At 35.7% G+C, this 27742-nt stretch overlaps 3 protein-coding genes across 3 annotated transcripts in view; 1 reads left to right on the top strand and 2 right to left on the bottom strand.

The window, feature by feature from the left end:
- Positions 1–514: 514 nt before the first annotated feature.
- On the bottom strand, positions 515–18664 carry plekha8 (pleckstrin homology domain containing, family A (phosphoinositide binding specific) member 8). Its single transcript, XM_067402265.1, has 13 exons — positions 18514–18664; positions 18032–18148; positions 15122–15277; positions 14504–14634; positions 13080–13238; positions 12954–12994; positions 12770–12873; positions 12384–12672; positions 10549–10634; positions 9159–9217; positions 5671–5872; positions 5487–5548; positions 515–3758 (listed from the first exon to the last, which is right to left on the bottom strand). Exons 1-13 carry the CDS (start codon positions 18551–18553, stop codon positions 3561–3563), a joined length of 1644 nt encoding a protein of 547 aa, XP_067258366.1. The 5' UTR covers positions 18554–18664; the 3' UTR covers positions 515–3560.
- Positions 18665–19508: 844 nt separating this feature from the next.
- Positions 19509–23165, top strand: fkbp14 (FKBP prolyl isomerase 14). The gene is made up of 4 exons (XM_067393140.1): positions 19509–19837; positions 21153–21304; positions 22391–22518; positions 22603–23165. Exons 1-4 carry the CDS (start codon positions 19641–19643, stop codon positions 22759–22761), a joined length of 636 nt encoding a protein of 211 aa, XP_067249241.1. The 5' UTR covers positions 19509–19640; the 3' UTR covers positions 22762–23165.
- A 3384-nt stretch (positions 23166–26549) lies between these two features.
- The window catches only part of chn2 (chimerin 2), a 59558-nt gene continuing 58365 nt past the window's right edge, over positions 26550–27742 (bottom strand). The window contains exon 14 of the mRNA XM_067402251.1: positions 26550–27529. Within this exon, the coding sequence (XP_067258352.1) occupies positions 27358–27529 (172 nt within the window). The 3' untranslated portion in view covers positions 26550–27357. The remainder of the gene's footprint in view (positions 27530–27742) is intronic.

Below are 27742 nucleotides of genomic sequence, written 5' to 3'. Positions count from 1 at the left end.
TTTTTAGGGACCACGTAACATCGAATGTGACTGACTGAAAGGGAATGTCTCGGTTATGTATGTAACCCTCGTTCCCTGAAGGAGGGAACGGATCGCTGTACCGCTGAATGGCCGGGTCACACGGCTCAGCTCCTCAGCGAAAACTTGAATGCGAGTATGCTTGCGCTGCTCCTTATATACCCACAGAGCAGGGCGGAGATCACGATGCAAATTCCGCAGACCAATGTACTTAGCGTACCATTGGCTCATTTTGCTACCACTCGAAGGTGATTGGGCTCTCGGACAAGACCCCATTACTCAGAATGATCTCATGTAACGTCTCCATTCCCTCCTTCAGGGAACGAGGGTTACATGTGTAACCAAGACGTTTTCAAATCATTACTTTTGTATTTTATATCATAGAATAAAACTTGAAAATATGTTTTGCTTTAACCACAAACCTTATTTTAGGCAAAAACCCATTTAAAAAACTGACTTCAGTACGATGGAATCAAAGGAGCTAATATGCTAACTGGTTTCACTCTATAATATCTTTTATGCAACAGCAAGTTGCAGTCTTCTAATTTGATTGGTTGAGCTGCAAATAGTACACCACTTGTCTGTTTGTGCATTTCAGATAGAATATAGCCACGTCCCACTATCATACTATAATGTAGAAAAGTAGGCAAAGTATGAAAAAACAGTACAGCAAAAGATTAGTAGGTACGAATACATATTCGAAAAACAGTTAACAAAAAGTACCTAGTAACGCAGTGTTTGGAGTGCAGGTACAATGGACACTGGAGAGGAGTCGTGAAAGGCAGGTAAGCAAATCAAATTACGCAACTGTCTATATTAGTGAGACACTGAATTATTTCCTCAAATGATTCATTTTATAAAACACTGAACAAAACGCAGGTCAATGGACCGGAAAAAAAGTTGAGACGCTTGAAATTTGAACTTTTTAACTGGAGCAGCACATTTTCAGAACACCATATCTTGCGCACGACGCTGCAAAAGACACAAGCACAATGGTTAAACACGTCCATCTAGTGCACCTTTACATAGAAAATAGAAAAGTATCAGTGGAATACAAAAACGCGTTATGTGAACAGCCCCCATCAGTCTAGTGCGTTTTTAAATTGAAAGGCAGCGCAGTGTAATGCAAAAACACATTCAACTTCTGTGTGAAAATATGAGTTACTTAGTATTAACTTCTTAAACTGTTGTGTACAAGCTTGTGTGTGATATTCAAAAATATTTTAGGTTCTGTTTGTTTTGCTGAAATCTAATTAGACCTCTCCTTCCAGGAAGCTTGAATTCAGGTCACTGGAAAATGCTGTCTGTGGGCCAGAAGTAGTTGGTGGAGTGTTGGGAGTGTTGCAATTTGGCATGCATCAGCCAAAGCTGTTCTCCCGAATGTTATCCCACCAGCCCCTGAAAATGGATGGAGCAATGCTGCACAGGTAAAGAGTTTCCAATGTATGGAAAGCAATATAGCACCTCTCAGAACTGTCATGATGCCCATATAATAAATATTATATTCGGTTATAGTAGGCTACATATAGTCACACTACAGAACAGTCATGTAGAATACATTCTTAAAGAATCGAAGAAAACACTGCTTCTGGTTATTTGCTATGCATTTTGACAGATGAGAAAAAAAAAAAAAAAAAAAAAACTTTCTCCCTCTATCACACATGCACAAGTGCACGTAAAAACAATCCTTCTATTCTTGGACCTAATTATTGAGTCTAGTGATCATCCTTGTTGTGGTGAGAGTATCCTGGCAACCACATCCAGATATTGAAGGATTGAGTGTCACAACGACGATGAACATTACTTGTGTGTCTAAAACTGTCACTTAGATGGATAACGCCGCTTATTGGTCACCTCATGACTTTGAAAATACAAAATTGATCTATGTTGCTAAGAATTTTGAATACTTTGAATTAAAAAACACACTGCAGCCAATTCATTATAAATGACATACAATTTAAAAATTGCAGTTAGTAAATACATATAAAAAGGCATATAGACATTTTAATACTAGTGAATAACAACATGGATCCTATCCTGTGTGCTATTCCTGGGTAAACCAAAGAAGTAAAACCAAACATTTTTAAGGACAATGCTGTTATTTGCTGCTTTTCAACTGAAGTCTTATTGATTTAATAAAGATTTAAAGTGTTAGTTCACCCAAAATTGAAAATTCTGTCATCATTTACTCCCCCTCATGTTCTTTCTTCTATGGAACATAAAAGAAGGTATTTTGAGAAATGTCTCATTTTTTTATTCTCTTCAAAATATCTTTTGTTCTGCAAAAGTAAGTCATACATGTTTGAAATTACATTACGATAGAACTTTCATTTTTGGGCGAACTATCATTTTAAAGATTATCATAAAGAACATATCGGATAAACTGTGACAGTTCAATACTGGAATTAAAAAGGAATGCAAAAAAAGTGGACAATGTTAAGAGGGCATATTTACAAAGACAATGATTTGTGGGATTTTAATTTAAAACTGTGGAATGCAATTAGAATAAAATATAAACCTAGAACATTCATCCTCATATTATGTGCTAATCATTTAGTAATACAAATCTAAATTTAGAAATATAAAAACAAAACCCATGCAATGCAACATGCACAAATTAGTATCATTCATATGATTTGAGAGCGAGCATAGTGTGATTCTTACAATAAAATCAACAGTTACAATTGGTATTCATATAAATACGTCAATAAATAAAGCCACTGAGGAAATATCATGACATCTTTCCTTTTGTAGATGAAGATCCAAGATCACAACTACATTTTTCTATAGTCAGGAATCTCTCCACTAAACCAAGAAAAAGAAACTCCTTTGGTCCCTATCACCAAGTTGATCCTACGAGTCCTGAATTGGAGCCATTGTGAATGTGTTTAAAGATTATGTCACTGCAAAAATAGCCCACCACAGTCTCTGTATACTTAAAGGTTTCATGATGCATGTTTATCTGAATTCCCGAAAGGTCTCTAAATAATTCTTAGTTTTGTGCTAGTCAAAAATGAATGAGATGTGAGTCTCTGAACAAAAGTAATGCAATATTTCAAGCGAGGAGAAAAAGAACAAGTGCATTTTATGCACTATTACTGTGAATAAGCATACTGCGACTAACAGTTTCACTGCCAAGTAAACAATACTGTATATTATCTTCTTCACCATATCTGCAGTTTTCACTCTGATGCCAAAATGTGTATGAAAAAGACATACAACCAACAAAACACTCCACTGAAGGTTTCTAAAAATACAGCTGTTCCCTGAAAACACTTGGAATCACACCCTGCCCCCCTTTTGATGCGGCTGTTTCAATTTTGCAGGCATGACTGTTATTGGAATTTGCAGAAGCCACATTATCCAACACACTCTTATTGGCCAGTCTTTGCAAGCCCTGCCCTCACAGAAACCTTTTTATCTTCAACACTAACTCAGGGTTTAGTTACCACAGTGGGTGAAAGAGTTACAACTCCACCACTGAAACCGATGAGCTCCGTCAGAAGCAAGCTGTGTTCGCTGTGCGGGTGCGTTTGTGTTAGTCACACGATCTCGTCTGATTCCAAGCCGTATTCTTCATAGAGAGCATCAAGGATGGACAGCTGCTTCCCCATAGCTGGCAGGTAGAAGTCAAGGTCTCGATGCATGCCGGTTGTAAAGCCCTCCTTCAGTTCATCACCTTCATGAGAAACCAGTGCAGCCATGAAGCCCTCATAGGACGGGGCGGCCCGTAGAGCCAGCTAACATACACAAACAAACAGAGTCAGAAAGGCCTAAGGGGATTTTTCCAAAACTTTATATTGTTATTTTTCAATGGAACACAAAACGATATTTTTAAAGTTGGCATGATACGGAAATTGTGATTGTTTTCTAGGACTGCCCCCTAATAGTCGACTAACTGTTATTCGATGAGAAGAGGTGTTGTCGACCAAAAATGTATTAGTTGCTTAGTCGAAGAAAAAAAACAAAAATTCACTCTTCATTCTGGTTTATGTGGTAACTGCAGGACAACGCTCGTCTATCATTTATCGACCTCAAATATGGCTTATCATCTGAAACATGTAAGTAGTAAAAACTTTACATGGCTGCTCGCTTTAACGCTAACCTTGACAACTAACATGGAGGCGCCAGTGCGATCACTTGCACTTAAAATACTCAAGTCATTTTTGATCATACAGATAAGAGTAATACGTCTTTTGAATCTATGAAGAGTACGTTTATTTGTGTGCGCTCACAATAACATCATGTTGTGCTTTTGTAAAATAATGAAAGCAAAAAGTCTCTCTTTGTGAACTTGAGCGCGCCAAAAAAAGATTAAAAAAATGAAAATTCATGTAACTTGCCTCACAGACATGAAAAATATATCTATAGAAAGTGAAATGTCTACTTTTAAATGAACCAATTTAAATGGAAAACAAATATTCTGAGGTTATGTAATTTGTATGAAACGTGCATATAGGCATGTTCACTAACGCAGAGATTACAAGTATCGTCAACTTCACCATTGCAGACGAAAATACAGAAAACACTAGGTTATCAATTAATTATTAAAATGTTAAAGCAGTGTCTTTGCCATTTTTTCCCCTCGTCACATTCATATTTATTACTTCTGCCGGTGCTCTGTGGCAAGCTTTATGCATGCGCTTGAACGCTGATTAGGCTATGTAGGCATTAAAGGCTCTTTATTATGATTTATATGGTTTATTAATAAATGTGCGATTAGTCGGCTAAACGCTTAAAAATGAATGATTAATAGTCGAACAGAAAAATCTTTAGTCGAGGGCAACCCTAGTCTTTTCTTGCCTATTGTGACGTATGTCTGAGTGAAAGGGCTTGTCAAATGAGAAAAAAACAATGCAGGGCAGGACTTGATTTTGTCCATCAGGAATTGATTGGATCATTGGGTGGTTGTGGTTTGCTATTGCTGTGATGTCATGTGAATGACAGGCCCTCACGCCAAAAAACACATCATCAGAGAAGAGATGTTGTTGCAAGAGGCAGGGGAAGTTATTTTGTTTAAAGATTACAAGGGCATATGCATTTAAAAAAAATAACGATGTACACAGATAAATCATTTATAATAAATACTGCAATATTCCATAAAACTGTCAATTTTGATTTCATGGTGACTTTAAAGAATCGATGCACAGCCCATAACTGCAAAAAAAGAACAATATCTTGCTTTTTTCTCCTTGAATGTCATGTGCAGGGATCTGTACATATTTATTTATTTTTACTTAGACATACTTTAAACTGAACTTTCAAATTTTTTATTCGGATATAATTTTGTCCTTTTTGGAGCTTGTATGGAAAGAGCTGCATAATAATTCTATATATATATATTGTTCACAGATTATATATATATATATATATATAGGTGTTTGACAGAAATAAATAACAACATATACAAAACATCAGACAAAACTATTCCTTTAAAATGGAAAAGCAGCTCTTAGCACAATACTTACTGCAAAGACTCCTCGAACAACCCATCCGTGATATTGCCGTAATGTTTTTCCATATGCATTATCTGAAAGAAAAAAAACTTTTCAACAGATGACATAACAAAGCACTATATTGATTGGACATTCTGAACCATGTGTCACTTTTTTTTGCAACACAAACTGTTTTACACTTGATCATGTGACTTACTAAGAGCTCCCTGGATGTCCTTCATGCCTGTATTGATTTCAGAAAGGAATTCTTTGAGGAACTTGAGTCCCCGTTTAAGCCATAGCAGCGCTTCTGTGGCCGAGTTCCGCACCCGTGCCACCTCTGTCTCCACCTCGTGCAGCACGATGCTCTGTAGGGTGGGGAAACTCTCAGGATCGGACACCACCTTCTGCTGGATTTTCTGAAATAAGGAGGATGAACTCTCAGATCAAGTTATGATGCCCTCTAGTGGTTATGGTGACATCCCAAACAATTATTGAGACACTGAATGTGGACATTTGTTGACCCCAGGGCTGGCCCAGACTGTGATGGTGCCCTAGGCAAGATTTTAGAAATAAAAAATAAATAATAAATTACTGCAAATGCTCATCTTTCATATGAACTGTAATTTACTATAATAAAACATTAATAGTAATAAATTTTAACATAAATATGAAGTAAATAAATGGTTATGATAAACAACAACTAACAAAAATGGAAAAAGTATCACACTAGAATTAAACTACAAATTAACAAAGTGCAGTAAATTGCCTCCCCATTTTTGAGCATACACTGGAAAATGACATACATAAACTTGTTTGCAATTCATGAATGCTTTAGACTACAATCCTAGTTATGGTGTTTTTTAAAAGAAGTCACTTTGGAGTTTTTTGGTCAAGTAAAATCAAGTTGCAATATAATAAAAAATACATAATAGAAGCTTATATTTATATTTTAAATAAAATACACCACACTTTACTTGCAGTTTAAACAATGCTAATGGCAAAACTAATACCTAAGGTAACTGCGCTGTCATGCATGGTAATGTATTATAATATTGAATCATGATGCAGGCAGTGTTTATATTAGTCCAATATAACGCTGTCAACAATTAAGATTTTTGGTGATGTCAACTTTATTGTAATCATTTTGTAATCTAAAGTACTAAAGGGATGGTGGCATAAATGCACACAAAGAGCGCACTAAAAAGCGGTCACTCATCTCAGTTTATCTCACAAAGTTCTGTTATAATCAAAGCCATCTACACTGCACAATGAATCTCATTTACATCGTGTCTACACTTCGTTTGTTATAATGAGAGGATTCGCAAGCGTGCAGAACTCAGCACTAAACAAAAAGTTGCGTTGTGAGCGGCAGGTAGATTCTGACTAACTTAAACACCTCTGATTGGCCGTTGCGTTCAAGAAATCAACAGACATGTCTATGATTGGCTTAATTGCTCAACGTTACAAAAAAGTGTTGTAAATAGAAAGTGTTTGACACTCTCCAGAGTACACACTACATTTGTCAAATCAGTTTAATCATTTTGATATTGTTACAGTATCAACTGAGGATGCTCTTGCTTTTATTTGAGGGTGCATAGCACCCTCTAGTGCCCCCGTAGAATTGGGCCTTCCTCTCGAGAGGTGCCCCGCCTGTCATTTTGCACCCTAGGAAACCATTTGTGTTGCCTATGCCACAGGCTGTTCCTGGTTGACCCTGTTAGCCATAATCTCTAATCCAACCTCTGAAGACCTAATTCATATAATATGGAAGGAACCCCACTACAAACCCATCTCTAAATCATCACGGGCATCACATTGAGTGGTCAAGCCTATTAACTAAATACAGTGGTGTAATGTAACGAAAGTAATACTTTGTTACAGTACTTAAGTATTTTTTGGGAGAATCTGTACTTTACTTGAGTTTTTATATTTCTGTCAACTTTTACTTTTACTCCACTACATTTGCTAAATAAAAAGTATACTTTTACTCCGATACATTTTCCCAAAAGCATTTGCGTTACCTACTACAAAATAAAGTCGGAAGAACACAAACTGCAAGCAAGCATGTGCAAACCAGTGCTCGCACAACCACGGTTGATTTCATTTTCCGGGTTGCGTCCGTTGCTGGAACGGCTGAGAAGAGTGCGCTGTCATTATACAGTACGAGAGCGGCCTCTAGAGGCGAAATAAAAAACTATCACTGATGCCTCGTAGAGTTTGTTTTGACACGTGACGTGAGGCTGTGCGCTGCACAGAGCAGGACACTTCAAAAACGGATTTAAAACAGACAACAAAACGGTAGGTTATACAGTGTACACTACAGTACATATTTTCATATCATTATAAAGTAATTAGTTTGTTGACTAGATGTTGTATTACTGGAGAACAGCAGATTTTTTGCTGTCGAGGCTGAGAGGATGCTAACATTAGTAGTATCTCAAGCGGTTAAAACAATGTGACAAAAACACCAACTGTTTAATGTCACGATTGTTACCATTCAGTTGCATTAGTTTGTATCCATTTGTTCACTGTTATGCATTCATTATCCAGCGAAGCTGCACATTTAAACTGTATTCTCTTCATGCAGTGACAGAAACATAACAAATAAGAAATGTTTTCGATTTCAGTTCTTTTTTTTTTCGGCACTGTAACACATATTTTGATTAGATAATCATCAAGTTTTCTAAAATAGAGGCAAATAATATGTGAAAGTATACATATAATAGACCCATGCTATACCTTTGTGTGTAAAGATGGTAATTTTTTAAGCATGACTGTTTGGATTTATATGAAATGGTAACACTTTAAAATAAGAGTCCATCTGTAACATTAAATAAGGTTAATAAAAGTATTGTTCATTTTTAATTTCAACATTTACATTTTAACATTTTAAAATTGTCTCTTACATTAGTTATAATGCACTATGAATTAACATGAACAATCTATGTATAATTAATATATTAGGTTTTTTTAAAAACTAAAATAGCCATTTTTTTTATTCAAAGAAACAAAATGTAAGAGAGATAAAACTGAACAATCTTGCTGCTCAAACTGTGTATAGAACAATTTTTAATATTTTTTTACTCCTTTTGTATTTTACATTTACTTGTACTTTTACTTTCAATACTTAAGTACAAAAAATATCACATACTTTAAAACTTTTACTCAAGTAACATTCTAAACAGTGATTTTCTGGTAAGATATCTATACTCTTACTCAAGTATGGTTTTCGAGTACTTTATACACCACTGACTAAATATTTGCTCTGACAATTTGCTAAAAAAAAAAAAAAAAAAGAAAAGAAAAGAAAAAAATTTTTTTGATTTGATTATATTGGCACAATTCAAAACATACTTCAGAAATATGCTGAAGACAGAAATATACATGTTTGTGGAATTTATAATTTGGAATAATGAAAGAAAAAAAAAACAATACTCTAACTCCAAGTTTTTTAAATTCACAGGCTCAAGGAATTTTGTTTTTCCATGCATTTTAATAAGGAAATAAATGAGCTACATTGATTATTATATATTTTATACTATATATATTTGTATTATTATAGTGAATCTATAATCCATAATCCCACTGGTCATGTAATTCAAAATATGCCATGTATTATTTACAGTTCTTGCTTTTATTAAAAAAAAGAAAAAAAAGAAAAGAAGGATGCATTGAGTTTCACTGTTTGCATGTTACACTTACCTTAATGTTTCCCACAAAATCTAGTTTAACTGGAGCAAAGACAGTTGGTCCAAGCTTGTCTGAGGGGAGAAAGCCTTTGTAAGTAATTTGTTGGTTAAACTTATTTTTTGCCTAAACATAGACTAAGATTCACAAGTTTGGGGTCAGTAAGATTTTTTTAAATCAATACATTTATTCAGTAAGGATGGATTCATTGATTTAAAGTGACAGTAATTTTTAATCAATAGTTAACAATAACATAACTTACAATGTCACAAAAAACTATTTTAAATAAATGCTAAACATTCTATTTATCAAAGAATCCTGAAAATGTATCAGTTTTCACAAAAATATTATGCTGCAAAACTGTTTTCATTACTAATAACAATAAGAAGAAATCTTTCTTTCTTTCTTTTCACCAAAAAAGCATATTAGATTTTTTTTCTGAAGGATCATGTGACTCAGCCTTGGTGAGCATAAGAGTCTTCTTACAAAAGCATTAAAAAAATCTTACCGACCCCAAACTTTTGAATGGTGTTGTGTGTGTGTGTGTGTGTGTGTGTGTGTGTGTATATATATATGGGTGGCGAATCACAGTATTTATTATTTGTGAAGATCTATAAATGTTTGTGGGAAATAAAATTTCATATCAGTTTATGATGTTTCTGCACACGGATCCATTCTTGATGTGCAAGTTAAAGCCACCACCAGTCCTAACCCAATCACTTTCAGAAGCATCATGCCCATTCAAACTACAGAAAATAAAAATGAGGTTAAAAACTGCAATAGACTAACTAGTGCCCCTTCAAAAAAAACAAACAAACAAACAAAAAATGCATTACCACATTAATACTGTATGCTCTTAAGAAGACAGTGCTAGTTGAAAAGAGCACTTAAGAGCATACAGTATTAATGTGGTAATGCATTTTTTGTTTGTTTGTTTGTTTTTTTTGAAGGGGCACTAGTTAGTCTATTGCAGTTTTTAACCTCACTTTTATTTTCTGTAGCACTGTACAAAAGCTTATATAAGTGATTGCTGATACAGTTCGACTTTACTTTCTTGTTGTTTTAGGCCACAGTTCTTGGGCAGATACTCACCGAACTGTCCCAGTATAAAGACATAGCAGAGCATGCATGACCATGCCTAAGGGAGAATGAAGGATTAACTGTGCAGACTAATGCGAGATGCAGAATAATATAAGAAAAAAAAAAAATCTAAAATCAAGGGCACATGGCGAGCCGACACATGCACTGAGTGTTAGAAATCAATGTCCCCTGGGGCCTTTTACAACCTCTAATAAGCACAACGCTAATGAGAGCGGAGAATGAGAAAGCCGACAGAACCGACAGGAGGAAAGAGACAAAGCAAAGAAAGGGCAGAAAAGGGAGAGTGAAAGATAGAGTGTCCTACCTAAAACTGGTACTATAGCATAGCAAGAATCCAAAAAGGCCTGTGTGGGAATACCACTGCCGTCCTCCAGTTTTATATCACTAAATCTACAAGAAAAAACCACAGACATTCACACAAGGACAATACATGGGCATTAGTACACACATCAACAGAAACACATTTATTTGATGAAATAAAACACCAAATACAAAAAGCAGGCATAGCCAAAGCAGAAGAAAACCAGTTTGGAGCATGCGGTCCTTAATCAAGAACAGCACACATTAAATACAGGTTTAGTAAATGAAAACTTGTACAACCTTCACACAGTTGTAGAATACTGAAAAGGTTTTCATATCTGAATAACGACACATTGCTTTGATAACACTACTGGTTCAATTTAGTTTAAGCCCAATGAAGGTTGTTGGAACAGATTAGTGTTGTAGTTATGTGATGACCTCATTACATAAAGAAGATGAAAGAATTATGTATAGCAAAAGAGTCTACAAACCCTCATATCACAGGCTGGGCCTCATTTTGAATGATCAAAAGAAAACATACCATGATGAACATTTAATCATGGACCATTTGTCTTTCAAATGTTTACATGTTGAAACCATTATATATGAAATTGTGAGACATTTAGTTCATTGTTTGGAACTTTCCACAAACAAGGTACAAATTAAAGTCTTAAAACTTTCTTTTCCATCAAGGAAGGTGCTTGTCTGTTAAATTCCGGAAGTCATTCTAAATTCTAAAATTCATATATAGACAAAATAGGTACTCCATTTAGTCTGCTAACTTTGAGATCAAATATTGCTGTAATATTTGAAGTAACAATACAAGATGTAACAGTCAATATATGCATTATTAATAAACTTGCTAGCTACATTAAAAAGTAATGTATGCATTTTATTTTCATATTACTCTAGCATTAAGACTTTAACAATAAACAATTATGGGATTATTGAACAGAAATAATACAAGATAAGTATTTAGTGAAGTAGACATTTAATACGTTTCTGCATAATGTTGCAGCGGTCAAGTCTGAGCTCTCAGAAAATTATATTTTGTTTTTCTGACATGGTGTGAACGTGCCTACTTTATAATGAACTAAAAATGGGATTTGTACCTCTAATGCTGTAAAAAAGTTATGGGAGAACTAAGTGTACCCTATTTGTGGGAAGTGCCTTTTTAAAACCATAATCTAACCAGGCAAAACACTCCAAATTATCTCATAGACTTCTGCATTTCAGTCGATGCATTTTTCATTTGGTTTTTATGAACTGTCAGATGTGTCCAACAAGTTTTCTGTGGTTTCACAGCATTCTCAGCACAGATTCTTTCTAAAGACCTTAACTAGCACTTAACCTGGACATTCCTTTAACATGGAACAGACAGGATTGATAACGTTACTTTATCGCATTGCTGGTTCCTTAGAACACAATGTAACTCTATGGAGATTTCTAGATTTTCATTGAAATGCTGACTCTGCATATAGCACATTTCTGTAAACAAAATTCTAAGGCCCGGTTTCACAGACAGGGCTTAGATTAAGCCAGGATTAGGCCTTAGTTCAGTTATAATTTAAAAAACATTATTGGTGTGCATCTTGAGACAAAACAATGGCACTGACATATTTTAAGATACGTCACTGCAAGTTGCTTTCAGCTAAAACCGCTCAGACATGCATTTCACTTAAGCCTTGTCTGTGAAACCAGGAGTATGAGTTTAGCTGTAACTTGACATTAACATGACCAGATCTAATTTTCAACAAAGGACATTCTGAATTGTGTAAATGTGTGCAGTACATTCATCTCGTTCCCTCAGAGGATCACAGCAACGGAGGCTCCTCATACCTGTGGCTCATGGTACTGAAGAATGTGTCCACCTTATCTTCCTCTTCCTGTTTTTTCTCAGACTGAAGCTCATTCACTTCCAGGTCCGCCTGGATTTCTTCAGTGGCCTTTTCTTCTTTGTTCTGTGTGGGGGAATGGGAGACTTCTTGTTGTTTTCCTTGGGCATGCTCTGCTTCTTCGGGCAGTTTGTCCTTCTCCTCTTCTACAGGTTCTTCAGGGTCATGTGTGCTTGATGAAGAGCCATTATGAGGCTCCATGGGCTCCTCTTGGTCCTCCATTAAACCACTTCCTAAACCAAACAAGACATAGACAAGATAGGAAATGAAAGTTAAGGCAAGTCAAAATGTTGCACACGTAACCAGTTCTAAATCAGACGCTTGGCAAACCTGTAGGTGATGTAGGTATGCTTTCTTGAGGAGATGGAGGCGGTTCATTTTCTGTTCCACTCTCATGTGCTGATGTTCCTGCGGCGTTTATTAAGTCCTTTTGTCTGCATATCACACATTTTCAACATTTTAGAGACAAACAAACAGCTGACCCACAAGAGTCCATTAACATTACTGAACTCACGTTTCTCCTGGGTGCTGCTTTTTTGGATCAGTAGATTTGTTCTATGGAAAAAAGAAAATATTTTAGTTTCTGACAAACTGAATCAGCACAAACTTTGGTATTTTCCATTTGGTGATTATAACATACCTTCTGAGGTTTGATGGTAGCCACAGGAGGAGAGCTTGGAGGGGTCCGACTCAGAAGGTCTGGATTAAAGGTATGGCTAGCAATCTGCATACACTCCTCCAGGGTCTTCAAGAAGGTTGTGCATGTGGACTTCACTAGATTTCCTGTCTCATCCCCTACCTGAAATCAACACATACCAAAACTGAATTTCCAGAGCCACTTGACCAGTCTGAGCAGTTTAGGGCAGATTTTTGACCCTTGATTCTGTGACAAAGACCTATTTAGGGTGTGTTCACACTTGGCAGGTTTGGTTAGATTAAAACAAACTCTGGTGCGATTGCTCTGTTGGTGCGGTTCATTTGAATAAGTGTGAACGCTGCCATCTGAACCCTGGTGCACACCAAACAAGTGGACTGAGACCCCTGAAAAGATGGGTCTCAAATGAACTCTGGCATAAAGACATAGTCGCGATGTTGCCCATCACAGGCATCAGAATCACGTCTCCTCACGGCAAATCTTCATTTGTGTGTGTGACGGCAGGATTCCTGGTGCTGTTTTGACTCCTAAACATTTTCACGAGTTGTCAGCTCTATCATATGTATGCACATACAGCAAGCGCATTTAGCCCAGAACACAACATTGTTCCGGCGCAAAATATACGCCATAAAATCAGTTTTTTGTATTTGTTTTGTATCTTTAGGTTCGGTGTTAAAAATTACAGTGTGAATGCTAAGCGAACCAGGACTAAGGGTGCTTTCACACCTGCCTCATTTAGTTCGGTTGAATCGTACCAGAGTTCGTTTGCCCCTTTGGTGCGGTTCGTTTGGGCAGGTGGGAAAGCAGCAATCGCACTTGAGAAAGAGCGCGGGTTTGAATTTGCCGCAGAAAATATGAATTAACTGCGGGAGAGAGCTACATTTATAAAGTGTTTGTGTATGTCTCGTCAGTTACAAATAAAGCCACAATAAACTCATGGAGCGAACTTGTCAATCATTATTTTGATGGATGACGCAGAGAAAATTCTGACCAATAAGAGGACAGTTTTACTCCCATGTGACTTACCTTAACGCATTTTGGTACGCTTTGAAATTTTGCCATGTGAAAGCGAACCGAACCAAGAAAAAAAAGCAACATTGTAACAAATTTAGTCCCTGTTTCGGAACAAAACAAGCAATCCATAGGTGTGAAAACACCCTAAATGTATCATTTTCTTTTTTGGTCCGGACCAAAAGAACCAAGAGAACTGAACTACAAGTGTGAACACATCCTTAGAATGATAAGGTATGGCCAGAAAAACTTATAACCCTGCATTACTGATGTTTGATGAGTTTGTAAATTGTTTAATGGTACGCATTTATGTTTCCTCAATTTTGTCCTTGAAATGTGCATAGTAAAGCAGAAGGTAGTGAAGGTCGACTCTGAAAATCAACACAACACTCCCTTACCTCCCCGGAATCAGCTGTCATCTCTGCCAGAGGACTTTCTTGGATTTTGTTCACTTGCTGAAGGAGAAGGTCACAGTAAAGCCTTAGCTCAGACATCTTTGTTTTCAGAGCTTCTGTGCTTTCCTGGAGCTCTAAGAACATAGAAGAGACAACTGTTGACACTCATTTTCTTCACAGACTTAGTTTGACAATTCTTTGAAGAATTGCAAAATGAGGAAATATCATGATCTGAATGAGTTATGTAATTTCATTCGAAACCCATGAAATGGTTTGAAGCACAGTTTTGTTTCCTGTATTGTCCATCAAAACAGGAAGTTGAGGACAGGACAACAATATTTTTGGTAAATGTTTTCCTGGAAATGTTTTCCTAGAATGTAAAAATCCTGGAAATGTAAATATTTAATGTGTATAACTGCTAAAAGTTCATTTTGTCATATTGTAGGAGCTTAAAAGCTTAGACATGGACTAAAGACCAGAACACAATATACACTGCCATATTTTGGTTGCAATGCCCTATAAATTACTTTATCATATTTCACTGTCATATTAACAAAAGAAGAAAAGTTAGATGATCTACAGAGAATATCTTGTCTGCTTCAGCAGAAATATAACACTCACCCTTCTCTCTCTTGGTTCGGTTGTCTGTAAGACAGGCTTTTGCAGTCCCTAACGCCACAAGCCATTTCTGCCTCTCTGCTGCATTAATTGCCCTGAGATAAAAGTACTGTTCTCCTGGAATGATCAGATCAACCCTTGTGAAATCCGATGGGTGAACTACAATGGGCAAAGGGAAGACAAAGAATATGGATAAGCAAAGTATGCCTTTTGTAAGATCATTCACAAAAGCTGTAATACAGTACTTGGGTGTTTCTTCAACTTCAAACACTTTGGGGAATGTGACAATCAAAAATATTCTCTTCACACGCTCAAGCTAGTTTATTCCATTAGTCTCAAGCAGCTCTTAACTGTTTCATCACGTATTAAGGAAAACTTATTGATGTAGTAGTGGTGATACTAATACATCAATTTCACACAATAAATATCAAAATAGGTTGTGTTTACTTCACAGTTATAAGCATTGTTGGGGGTAACGCATTACAAGTAACTTGAGTTATGTAATCGGATTACTTTTTACTAGTAAAGTAACGCATTACTTTTAAATTTACAACAAAATATCTTAGTTATTTTTTCAAATAAGTAACGCAAGTTACCCATGTATTAATTGACAGCACTCCTATCCCCATGTTGAGAGAAATAGTAAGTAAATGTTGTGTGAGTGGTGTAAACATGATGGTTATTGTAGTTCTAGACTAAATGTGAGCATTTGCTCATCTCCCTTGTACATAAACAGAGTCAGTATTCCTCAAAATGAATAAAAACAGTGAAATGCAATCTCAGAATATTGCACAAACCTGCAATAATTAAATGTAGTAAATCAAACAAATATACTTTATGTATTTAATCTCACTTTATTAACCAATGTCTTTGCTGCTGACCTTCGATGATCCAATTCAACCATACTAAGCAAAAATGACTATAGATTAACATCACATTTGTGATCAGCCTGAAGCTGATTCATTCCACTTTTGGTGTGAAAGGACCTTTACATTTGCCAAAAAAATAACTTTTTTGTTGTTATTAAAATAACAGACAAGCAAGCCCAGCCCAGGTGAGAAAAAAAATAACGCAAAAGTAATGTAACGTTTATACAGAAGAGGATTAGGGCCAAGCAATAATAAAAAAAATAAAACAATCTCGAGATTAAAGTTGTTAAATTTCGAGAAAAAAGTCGAGATAAAATGTTGAGGTAACACTTTACTTGAAGGTGTGTGCATAAGACTGACATGACACCTTCATAATCATGACATGACACGTGTCATGAATATGAAGGAGGTTTTATGAATGTTTATGACAACTGCCATTAAGTGTCATTCGCTCAATTATGTCATTTTTAATGCAAAGATGACATTGTTTGAGATGTCCGAGTTATGACAATTTGACATAAACCAACACATCATAACCTGTCAGTATCTTTGTCATGACAACTTGACATGATTTAGCTTTATGGGTTAACATTACATTAAACTGTCATGTGGTTGGTTTTGACATGAGGCCATTATAATGGTGTCATAAATATGTATCTTGAGCTCAAGTACAGTGGTACAAATTGAACTTGTCATTAAAATGTCATTAAGTGACAAAACTAATAATAATTTTATAACAGTGTCATGACTATTTTTCATTTTTTTTTTTTTTTTTTTTTTTTTTTTTTTTTACGTTTCCTCCAACAGAAGGTCAGATAATAGACAATTTCAAATTTCGTAAAAAAGATGACACTGATATAAAATAATGGCAACACTTTATTTTAGGGTCTTTTAACTAGTTGCTTATTACTATTAGCATTCATATGGCTAAAATATTGGCTATTTATTAGTACTTATAAAGCACATATTAATGCTTTGTTCTGCATGACCATATTCTACACTCTTAATCCTACCCAATACCTAAACCTAACAATTAACTATAATAAGCAGTAAATTAAGAGTTTATTGTGGGAAAAGTCATAGTTAATCATTTATATATGTGTTCCCTATACTGAAGTGTTACCAAAATAATGTAATGTAATGTTAACCCATAAAGCTCAGTAGTTTTTTAAGTTTGATAATTAATAACATAATTGAGCGAATGACACTTAATGACAGTTGTCATAAACATGCATAAAACCTCCTTCATATTCATGACACGTGTCATGTCAAGATTGTGAAGGTGTCATGTCAGTCTTATGCACACCCCTTCAAGTAAAGTGTTACCAATGTTGAAAATAAAGTCATTAAATTATGAGAAAAAAAGTAATTAAATTATGAGAACAAATTCGTTAAATTACGAATTTGTTCTCATAATTTAACGACTTTTTTCTCGTAAATTAATGACTTTATTCTCATAATTGAATGAGTTTATTCTCAACATTTTATTTCGACTTTTTTCTCGAAATTTAACAACTTTAATCTCGAGATGGTTTTATTATTGCTTGGCCCTAATCCTCTTCCATACGTTAACGCATTACTTTCCATAGAAAGTAACTAAGTAACACAATTACTTTTTAGGTAGTAACACAATATTGTAATGCATTACTTTTAAAAGTAACTTTCCCCCACACTGGTTAAAACCATGTAATAATTCATACTTTTATAATGTAGTTTTATAGTTGGGTTTGACAATCTGGGTCTTGGATAAATTTGATAAGTTGATAAAATCATAATTTGAAAAGTAGCAAAAATAAGTTTGTGGACATGCTAAAAAAAGTTTCCAAGACAGTTTTAATGTGAAATTCACAAAACAAAAATAACCGCTATAATCTGTGTGAATGAAAATCAACCCCCGGGACATAAAAGTTCAGGAAGATGAAGAAATAATAGACTTGCGTAATGGTGCTATTATGATATCCTGAAGCATATAAAGAATAGGTGCTGCTTGTGATGTAACCAATATTAGGTTTCCTGCTCAGGTTAGGCACACACTTTTCCTTACCCTGTATTTCACACACAGATATTTTGATGCTGCCCTTACAGCCTTTCCATGCATCTTCTTGAGAGTCATAGTAGGAAAGAGTGCCTCCTTCAAGAACAAACCAACGGGGCTGCCAACCTTCAAAAGACACAAAGGAGCAATAATTACATTTCACGCTCTAACTGACTCACGTAACAATGTATCTGATGATGTTTATGAACATGACTTGTTTTTCCAGTAAAGAGGCTTTTAACTGGCCATAGTCAGAAGTGAAGAAAACACAACCCGAAACATCATTTTAAGAACTTTTCTGCCGATGGTTTTAGCAGATGAAATGTATGAGGTTGAGTTGGTCACTGCGTTGAAAAAAGTATCGACACAGTTAAAGAGGATGATGGCTTAACTTCATTAATATACTCTACTGGAGCTAGCAAACAGGCTAATTGCTTTACAGACTTCCCTGATTTATAACGCATAACTTTTAACTATCACAGCATACATACCACTAATATAGTTGGTCCATTTATAGAGAACTCCCTCCATGGTAGACCTTCTCTTGACAATTCATTACTTAGTCGTGGCAAGACTGAACCCAACACAGCCTCTTTCAGAAACTCGAGATAATTCTCACCTACGACAATCGCATGTAAAAAACGCAAGGTGACTGCTGGAAATTGAGCTTACGCAATCGATTGTCGTAAATGCTTCGAGAATACAAATCCATGTGATCATAGAAGGCTCGGCCCATGTGCCTGACGTCAGTGGGATTTTCTCTTAGCGCATCTCTGATTGGATACAGCCTGAGCATGTGGGCGTGGTTGTACTGGGGCTACGCGTTTAAGGCGTGTCTTCAAAGAAAGCTGACCAATAATAATACAGTTAGGGTGGGAACGTTTGCATTGGGATCTGGGAGTGTGATCTGAAGTCCGTCTGATTTCCTCGAGTCGATTCTTTTGAACTGTTCGTTTCAAAAATCATACTCAGCGAATCTTTTACGCCATTTCGTTGACATCTCAACGTGGCATATTATATTCTCCAAATTAAATGGGAGTTTGGTTCGTTTTTTGGCTCATAAACACAAAAGGCAATAGTTTAGGGTTCGGGACAGCCACCTCACAATTGAAAGTACCCAATAAATGATGATTTTATATATATTAAGCTTACAGATATTTTAAATATTATTGTGGGATTCAATAATAGAAGGATATTAGTAAAATTTGAATACTTAAATGCTTTTTAAATGTGTTTTTTTTTTTGTTGTGGGACAGCAGTTTGCACCAATTATGTAGAATATATATATAGTTTCATATATTTTAATATGTCATGCACTCAGTTATAAACATTTCTGCTATTGACTAGATTTGACTGTGAACATTTTTCACTCCGTAGCTCGGAATTGTTCAGACAAGTTTGTGAACAGGTTCAAACAGTTCATTGAAGAGAGTCGACTCAAAAGAATGATTCGTTAGCGATTCGGACGGACATCGCTAGTTTGGGAAAGACCCCTGCAGAAACTTTGCTTGCCACGTAGTCGCGGCTGCACAACTTGTAGTTTGTGAAGCTTTTCATGTTTTGTTGTGTATGAAACGTCAGAACAGTTAGAGGTTGTTAAACTGTTCTTAATATTAAGATGATTCCAGAATTGTGGACATGCATTTTTTCTGCATTCTTCTTTTACGTGCATGGAGCAAAACTCCCGGAACCAGAGGTGAAAATAGAAGTTCTGTACAAACCTTTCCTTTGCCATCGTAAATCCAAATACGGGGATATTCTTCTGGTTCACTACGATGGCTTTCTGGAGAGTAATGGCACAATGTTTCATTCCAGGTGACATCTAATGAACCATCTTCTGCATGTTCATAAACTTCATTAACATAACCCTACTCTTTTGCAGTGATAATTCATTAGTTAACTGTGAAAATGTGTTTGTTGTCGTTGAATACACAATATTAAAGCTTAAACAGGTTTGGTAGTCTGTTTCTTGCTGATCTAAGGTGAGCATTAGCTGGTTCAAAAACAGTTTGACCACCTTTAGTTGTTACCTGGTGTGTTGCTGGACCAAGATGGTCTGGTTTGGATCAGCTAATGACCAACTTAGACCAGATTGAAACCACCTATCATGTTCCAAAACAAAACTGCCAGATCAAGCATGTCTCTAGGGGTTTTCAAAGTGGGGTCCAGGGACCCCCATGGGGCCTCAAGGGAGTGCTAGGGGGTCCTTGGAAATATTTAGAGAAAAAATAAATAATAACGATAATGAAGAATAAATAAGATACCGAGCAAAACAGAAAAAAAATATCTTATTCTTAATATTATTTGTTCTTGTTAAAGGGTTAGTTCACCCAATAATGAAAATAATGGCATTTATTACTCACCCTCATACCGTTTCACACCCGTAAGACCTTCATTGATCTTCAGAACACAAATTAAGATATTTTAGTTGAAATCCGATGGTTCAGTGAGGCCTGCATAGGGAGCAATGACATTTCCTCTCTCAAGATCCATAAAAACATATTTAAATCAGTTCATGTGAGTACAATGGTTCAATATTGATATTATAAAGTGACGAGAATTTTTTGGTACGCCAAAAAAACAAACTTTGGCGCTCTGAACAGCTGATTCAACACACTGATTCATTTGTGCTCCGAAGCTTTTTGAAGCAGTGTTTTGAAATCGGCCATCACTAAATAAGTCGTTATTTATTTTTTTTGCCGCACCAAAAATATTCTCGTCACTTTATAATATTAATATTGAACCACTGTACTCACATGAACTGATTTAAATCTGTTTTTAGTACATTAATGGATCTTGAGAGAGGAAATGTCATTGCTCCCTATGCAGGCCTCACAGAACCATCGGATTTCAACAAAAATATCTTAATTTATGTTACGAAGATTAATGAAGGTCTTACGGGTGTGGAACGGCATGAGGGTGAGTAATAAATGACAGAATTTTCATTTTTGGGTGAACTAACCCTTTAATTGTTCTTGGCCTTTATATAAGAAACTAGATGCCTTTAAAATTTTAAGATGGGGATTCCTTGCATGTGGATGATCATATTTTGGGTGGTCCGTGGCATCTAAACGATTGAAACCCCCTGCTCTAGCGTTTAATATTAATGCACATGTCTTGTAATCGGCAGCCGTCATCACGGAGACAAAAACCCTGTCTGGTTCACACTGGGGATCCGTGAGGCGATCAAGGGTTGGGACAAGGGTCTTCAAGGCATGTGTGTGGGGGAGAAGAGGAAACTGACCATCCCTCCATCTCTTGCATATGGCAAAGAGGGCAAAGGTGTGCTAGCAAGACACATATTCATAAAGCATTATTTGAGGAACTTTGGTTTCCTCCACATTCTGATATTGAACTTGTCATTGATGTTGCATTAAAGGGATAGTTCATCCTTAAAATAAAAATTCTGTCATCATTTACTCACCTTCAAGTTGTTCTAAACCTGAGTTCTGTGGAAAACAAAAGAAGATATTTTGAAACATGTGGGTAACCAAACAGGTGAAAGTCCCTATTGACTTCCATAGTATGAAATATAAATACCATGGAAGTCATTAGGGACCAGAAACTGTTTGGTTACCAACATTCTTCAAAATATCTTCTTTTAAGAAACTCATACAGGTTTAAAACAACTTGAGGGTGAGTAAATGGTGACAGAATTTTTATTTTAAGGATGAACTATCTCTTTACATCTGTCTAAGGGTATGTTTACATGACAACTATGCACTAAAAATGGGAAAAAAAATTCCTTCGTGTTTTTCACGTACAGATGACAATATTGTTAAAACCATCCCCATTCGCACAGATCCACTAAAATGAATAAAAACGCTGTATTATGCATGCCAGGCCAGTAGTTGGCGATGTCACTTTGTACAGCAATCAATGCTATCTCACGACCAATTCGTACGTATTTCATGAGGTGGCTAATTTGTACGAATTCGTACAACCTCACTCGTACTACATATTCATACGATTTTTCTAAACCCCATTGACGGCTAGGGGCGGGGTGAATTTGACAACTCGTAAAATATGTACGATGCCGTGTCTCAATTGCCGTGAGATCGGGTTGATAGAAACACTACGTGCCTATAGACTGAACATGTAATACGCATGATATCACCGTTTTCACAAATTCACGTTTTTGAAGCTTACATGGATGTGATAACGGTATTATTTTCAAAAACCTGCACTTTAAAATCCTGTTTTTAAAAGTTAACGAATTCAGGCCCCCAAAACACTGTCAACTAACGGCCAAAACTCATAGAAAGTTTTCCATTTTTACAGCGTCATGAAAACGGACCCTAAAAATCCCATAAAAATACAGATTAGAGATCCACTTATCTATTTTCAATGGTTATGCTCTGTTCTCAGGTAAAATCCCTCCAGAGAGCACTCTGATTTTTGACATTGAGATCATGGAGATCCGAAATGGGCCCAGGTCACACGAGTCCTTTCAGGAAATGGACCTCAATGATGACTGGAAACTTTCCAAATCAGAGGTTTGATCACAATTGCGTGTCAAAAAGCATGAGTTTCATCATAGTCATTTATTTTTGTTATTCCTAAACACCTTTCTATTTCAGGTCAAAGAATACTTGCGCAAAGAGTTTGAAAGACACGGATACGCCGCCAATGACACCCATCATGAAGTGATGGTTGAGGACATCTTCCAAAAAGAAGATGAAGACAATGATGGATATATATCAGCCCGGGAGTTCACTTACAAACACGATGAACTATAAATACACACTCCTGCAAAACCGCAGCAATGTTTACCTTCAGAAGATTCCAATATTTACCTTCAGAGATTTGCAGGTTGTCAGTATCATTTCAAATCATGTTACAGTAGATATAAACAGGTTTTCTGTTATCTACAGATCATTTGTCATTTATGTCATTCTTTTCTTTTTTTTTTTTTTAAATATACACTCAGGTGTTATAAGGTATATTTGAGTTTTTAGTATTTGAAGATTGTTGGTCTTCTTCAAGGTCAAGATGTTCAATTCTGCTCAAAGAGTATGTTTTGTCCCTAAAGTGCCTGTTGAACATTTCCATGCTGATTTTTTAATGGTATGTGAGTGTGTTACTTAGAGCCAAATGAATTATGCCGTATTGTTTACAGTATTTCGAGGATGTTAAAGTTACTTTGTCAGGGGTTGTCTGTAAGTATTTCTTATAAAGTATAAAATATATCAGTCTTGTGTGGTTCTTCACTGTTGACGTTGTAGTTTTATACACCATCACTAGAGGGAGCTCTTCTCTTAGCATGTTCATGACACAAATGACTTGGCATCATATGCCAATCAAATAGTGTGAATTTCTTTGACTGATTGTCTGCAATGGTTCAGTCATATGATAGATACAGATAGAAACATACAATGTAGTGTTTAATAATGAACAAAGGGACAGAAAAAAACTCTGAGACACTCAGTTAAAATGCAGTCAAGTGGCCTTTCATTGACAGATGGCATAGTCATCATCACACACCTACATAATGCAGATGACTAGTTTGTGATGTGCATTATAATTGGCATACAGCATTTATCCAGAACCTTGTTTAGCAACATTCCATTCTTTTACTACGGCATTACACAGTTACATAAACTTTTGCAACATTGGTTACATTAACAGTTTGTGTGTTTATGTGTACCCAGTTTGCTCCAATGGCTCCGTCTCAAATCACTTTGGATAAAACCATCTGTTAAACTGACATTGATATACTAAATATAAATTTGAACAAGCTTGATATTTAAATAATTACATAAAAATTCATTTTTAATGCATGCTGGGTAGCCTATATGGTTCTGGTACAATTGTTATTTATATTGCTATTGTAATGTAATTAATGTATTATCACTTCTGAAATATTGTTCTTCCAAATACTTTTTAGAAATGAGAGAGCTTCAATGAATAACAAACCTGGCAAACATTCAAGTCTATGCACAACATATGAAACCCGACTTGGTCTTTTTTTCGAAATAAAGTGGTTAAGATAACTTCTCAAACGTGCAATATTCAGTAGGCTAATGTAGCTAAATCAAACTAATTTCCCCTCGACAATCAGAAAAACAACTAGCTACATATCAGGATAAAATTCTACATCTGCATTTCCTTCATTTACGGTAAAACACTTTTCTTTTAAAAATCCCGTTTTAAAATAAATAAGAGACTTCTTAAAAAAAAAAAAAAAAAACATGCAAACAGCCAAACAATAAATACTTGCGCCTAAAGAGTAAATGACTTTCTTTTTGTTCTGAATAATTCATCAATTTATATGAAGCGTTCAGCGTCTCTCTAAGAACCACCAGCAGAAAAAAACTAAATATCCCAGACTGCACACTGCAGAGTAACAGGTGTCATTGTCAGTCACTAAAACTGAAGTCAATGGTTCCAGCAAATGATGTTTTCTTCATAACATCCTCTCTACATTGCAAGCGAACGACGCAACGCGACAAAATAACAACGCTCTAGCCGCGTCGCTCACATAAACAAGTGCTTTGACATCACAAGACTCCATTCACAAATTCCAGAAGACGCGTTGCACGCTTGCAGTGTAAACATCTTCAATATAACCAGGTGGTTCATTTGTTTGCGTAAAGAACAGCACAAATGGGTTAGCTATGCTAGGCTACTTCGCGACAGCAATGTTTTTGTCATAAAAGTTGTTCTCGGGCATGGTGACCCGCACTCTTCGTTTCTCCTTGAAACGGCCAGACCGTGAAACTGTCCAATTTCTCCGGCACGTATTTTCATTGAAGGAGGGCTCCAGCTGAGAGTCGTCGTACGTCTCATCGCTGATCAGATTGTTGTTTCTGCTCTCGCTGCCTGTTTGTTTCGCTGACGTCTTGTCCGAATTTCCAAGTTCCTGTTGGGCTTCTTTGAAATTGTTCTTGTTTCTTCCAGTTAAATTTTTCCACCAGGAGTATCTGTCTGCCATTCTGTCTAATTCTTCAATTCACACTGAAATGCATATTATTATATTATTAACGTTTATAAAACTTAATATTATATATATATATATATATATATATATATATATATATATATATATATATATATATATATATATATGTATATATAATATATTCTGTATCATCCTTCAGAAACACTCACCTCAGCAGCCAGTGTGTTGTCAGTCAGAGACATCCAGCAGTACAATCTTGTGGCTTTCCTTTGTCTATATCCAAACCCACAACATCAAATAATGCTGAATCTCTCTGTCTAAACTATAATAAATGATGCATTTGTTCATTTATACTTCACCTGCTGCTACACACCCTCTTTCCCCTCTCTCATTGGTCTGTTGAGCTCCTCCAGCTGCCCTCGGGAAGCTGGTTTCAGGTTCTCTCTTCACCTGTGATTCGGTGAAAAAGTCACTTTGGGGCATATACCAGTCTTAGCTGCCGTTCACACCCCTGAATTTGGAACAAGAAACCGAGCCTAGAGAAAACCAACGCCTAAAGAGAGCTGACCAAGCACTAATTACAGCAACATATTTCACATACTGCAAATGTGAGGTGTTGCAACTTCAAATAATAACACAAAAACTAGAAGTTCATTTCGACTGTCAGTTCATTCTGAAGTCCAAAAATCAAGGTCTTCACAGATTTAAAAGTAACCAGATTTACATAATTTAATAAATCAGCATTTGATAAATTACAATCATAATTACAATCATTCTTCACAGAAAATATCTTCCAAAAAAAAAAATTGTAGAAGGGTCTTATATCAAATAAACTATTTGAAAGAAGTCAAACCAAGGTGACGGTACCGTTTCTCAGTATTTTTTTTTCGAGGTGAACTGATCTGGCCTCAGGAGACTAAGATGAACACAATACACACAATTCTGTTTAGAGTAATTCTTGAAATGGGATCAAGTCCAAGGAGGAAGGAACAAGCACTAAATAAATGCTCACAGAACCATTTTTTCCAGTCACAGAATGATCCATCCATTGTTGTCAGGGTGAACAAAAAACAATTTGAAGGCATGGGATAAACACGGCATTATTAACACTGGATGAACAAAAAAATAACTATTTACACTCCATGTAAAATTAAAAAGTGCTTTACACATGATCTTAATTGTCTTGCCATTATAGCATATATTATACATTTACCAACCTCATGACCCAAAAATATATATATTTTTTTAAAATTGATACTTGACACAATTTGTCAATTTTACAATGCTAATTGACCTTAGACTCAAATGCATTGAACATTGAGGTCAATGCATCATACTTGTTTAGCATCACAGAAAATAATTTGATTTAAACAAAATGCCCATCAGTAATAATTCACTCAGTATTCAGCATGAATGTTGAATACACAATGTCACTCCATGCTTAACAGCATTTGTTTGATATGGAAGCTTGTTTCTGCCAAGGAATAAAAAAAAAAAAAAGGTAATTGTGACTTTTTGCTGACTTTTTTCTTTATATTTGCTGACTTTTTTCTTTTTTCTTTTTCTTTTTATTTATATTTTGCTTTTCAGACATTATAACTTGTAATTTGCTATTTTTTGTGAGAGTTTTTGCTTTTTTTTTTTTTTTAATTCCGTGGCGGAAACAAGCTTCCATATCAAATAATTGCGACTTTTATCTCACAATTCTGATTATTTTTTCTTGCAGTGGCAAATTTATATCTCACAATTCTGAATTTTGTTCTCGCAATCCTGAGTTTTCTCAGAATTGTGAGTTTATATATCCCAATTCAGACTTTATAACTTGCAATTTGTTAGTTTAACAAGAAAAAAAGGTCAAAATTGTGAGAAACTCACAATTACGAGAAAAAAGTCAGAATTGAAGTTCTTTTTTTAGAATCAGAAAAGTCAGAATTGCCTTTTTTAATTGTAATTCTGACTTTATTTCTTGCAATTCCGAGTTTCTAACTCATAACTCTGACCTTTTTTTCAGAATTGTGATATATAAATTGTGAGAAAACAAAAACTTGCAATTAAAAAGATAATTGGGACGTTTTAACTCACAATTCAGACCTTTTTCTCATAATTGTGTGTTTATACCTCGCAATTCTATTTTTCACAGAACTGCAAGTTTTTGTTTCACAATTCAACTTTAGAACTTTCAGTTTAAGTTTATCTTTCAAAATTCTGAGAAAAAAGTCAGAATTGTGAGATAAAAGTCGCAATTGCCTTTTTTAAAAGTTTTTATTCCGTAACAGAAACAATCTTCCATAGTTTGAAACACATTGAGTGAAATGTGCAATTAGGTCCAAATTTTATATGATGAGGAAACGATATCTTTGAAACATGTGGCAGGCCGCTTTTTAAAATTTACAAGCTCTTTAAAGTCTTTAAAAGATGTCTTCATTTCAGCTGTTTAAAACAAGATGTCCTCATGCTCTATCAGGAGCTGAACAATCATTTTCTGGTATCTCATATCGTTGAGAGTGGTGAGCGTGTTCTGGTCCGGAGGCCTCATGAGCGTCGGGCCGAAAACGATTCCTAGGTTCTCCGAGTTCATATAATTGTCCTTCTCGTACATGGTGACCCTGATTAAGAGAGAAAAGATGTGGAAAAAACACCTCAGACTATACAATTTTGATAATAAACATGCCGCTAAGTAACTGATATACTTTCCATGGATGGGGAAATGTGGCAAAGCTGGCTTGACAAGTTAGAGCTAAAGCACAAATCCTCAAGGATTATTGTAAAGGTTTTCTAGTTCCTGAAGTGCACTAAGCTAAAGTGCCATATTGGGTTCC

Source organism: Chanodichthys erythropterus, chromosome 2, assembly GCF_024489055.1.
Source record: "Chanodichthys erythropterus isolate Z2021 chromosome 2, ASM2448905v1, whole genome shotgun sequence".
NCBI classification, from domain to species: domain Eukaryota; kingdom Metazoa; phylum Chordata; class Actinopteri; order Cypriniformes; family Xenocyprididae; genus Chanodichthys; species Chanodichthys erythropterus.
The sequence above is the reverse complement of the archived record's forward strand: the minus strand, read 5'-3'. Positions and strand labels throughout refer to the sequence as shown.

Coding starts and splice junctions, on each gene's coding strand:
- fkbp14 (XM_067393140.1), top strand. CDS start 19,641: ATGATTCCAGAATTGTGGACATGCATTTTTTCTGCATTCTTCTTTTAC. Junction 19,838..21,152: donor GGCACAATGTTTCATTCCAG/GTGACATCTAAT, acceptor TGTAATCGGCAG/CCGTCATCACGGAGACAAAA. Junction 22,519..22,602: donor GGAAACTTTCCAAATCAGAG/GTTTGATCACAA, acceptor TTTCTATTTCAG/GTCAAAGAATACTTGCGCAA.
- plekha8 (XM_067402265.1), bottom strand. CDS start 18,553: ATGGAGGGAGTTCTCTATAAATGGACCAACTATATTAGTG. Junction 15,278..18,031: donor ATCTGTGTGTGAAATACAGG/GTAAGGAAAAGT, acceptor TGCCCATTGTAG/TTCACCCATCGGATTTCACA. Junction 9,218..10,548: donor TGCTATAGTACCAGTTTTAG/GTAGGACACTCT, acceptor TTCTCCCCTCAG/ACAAGCTTGGACCAACTGTC.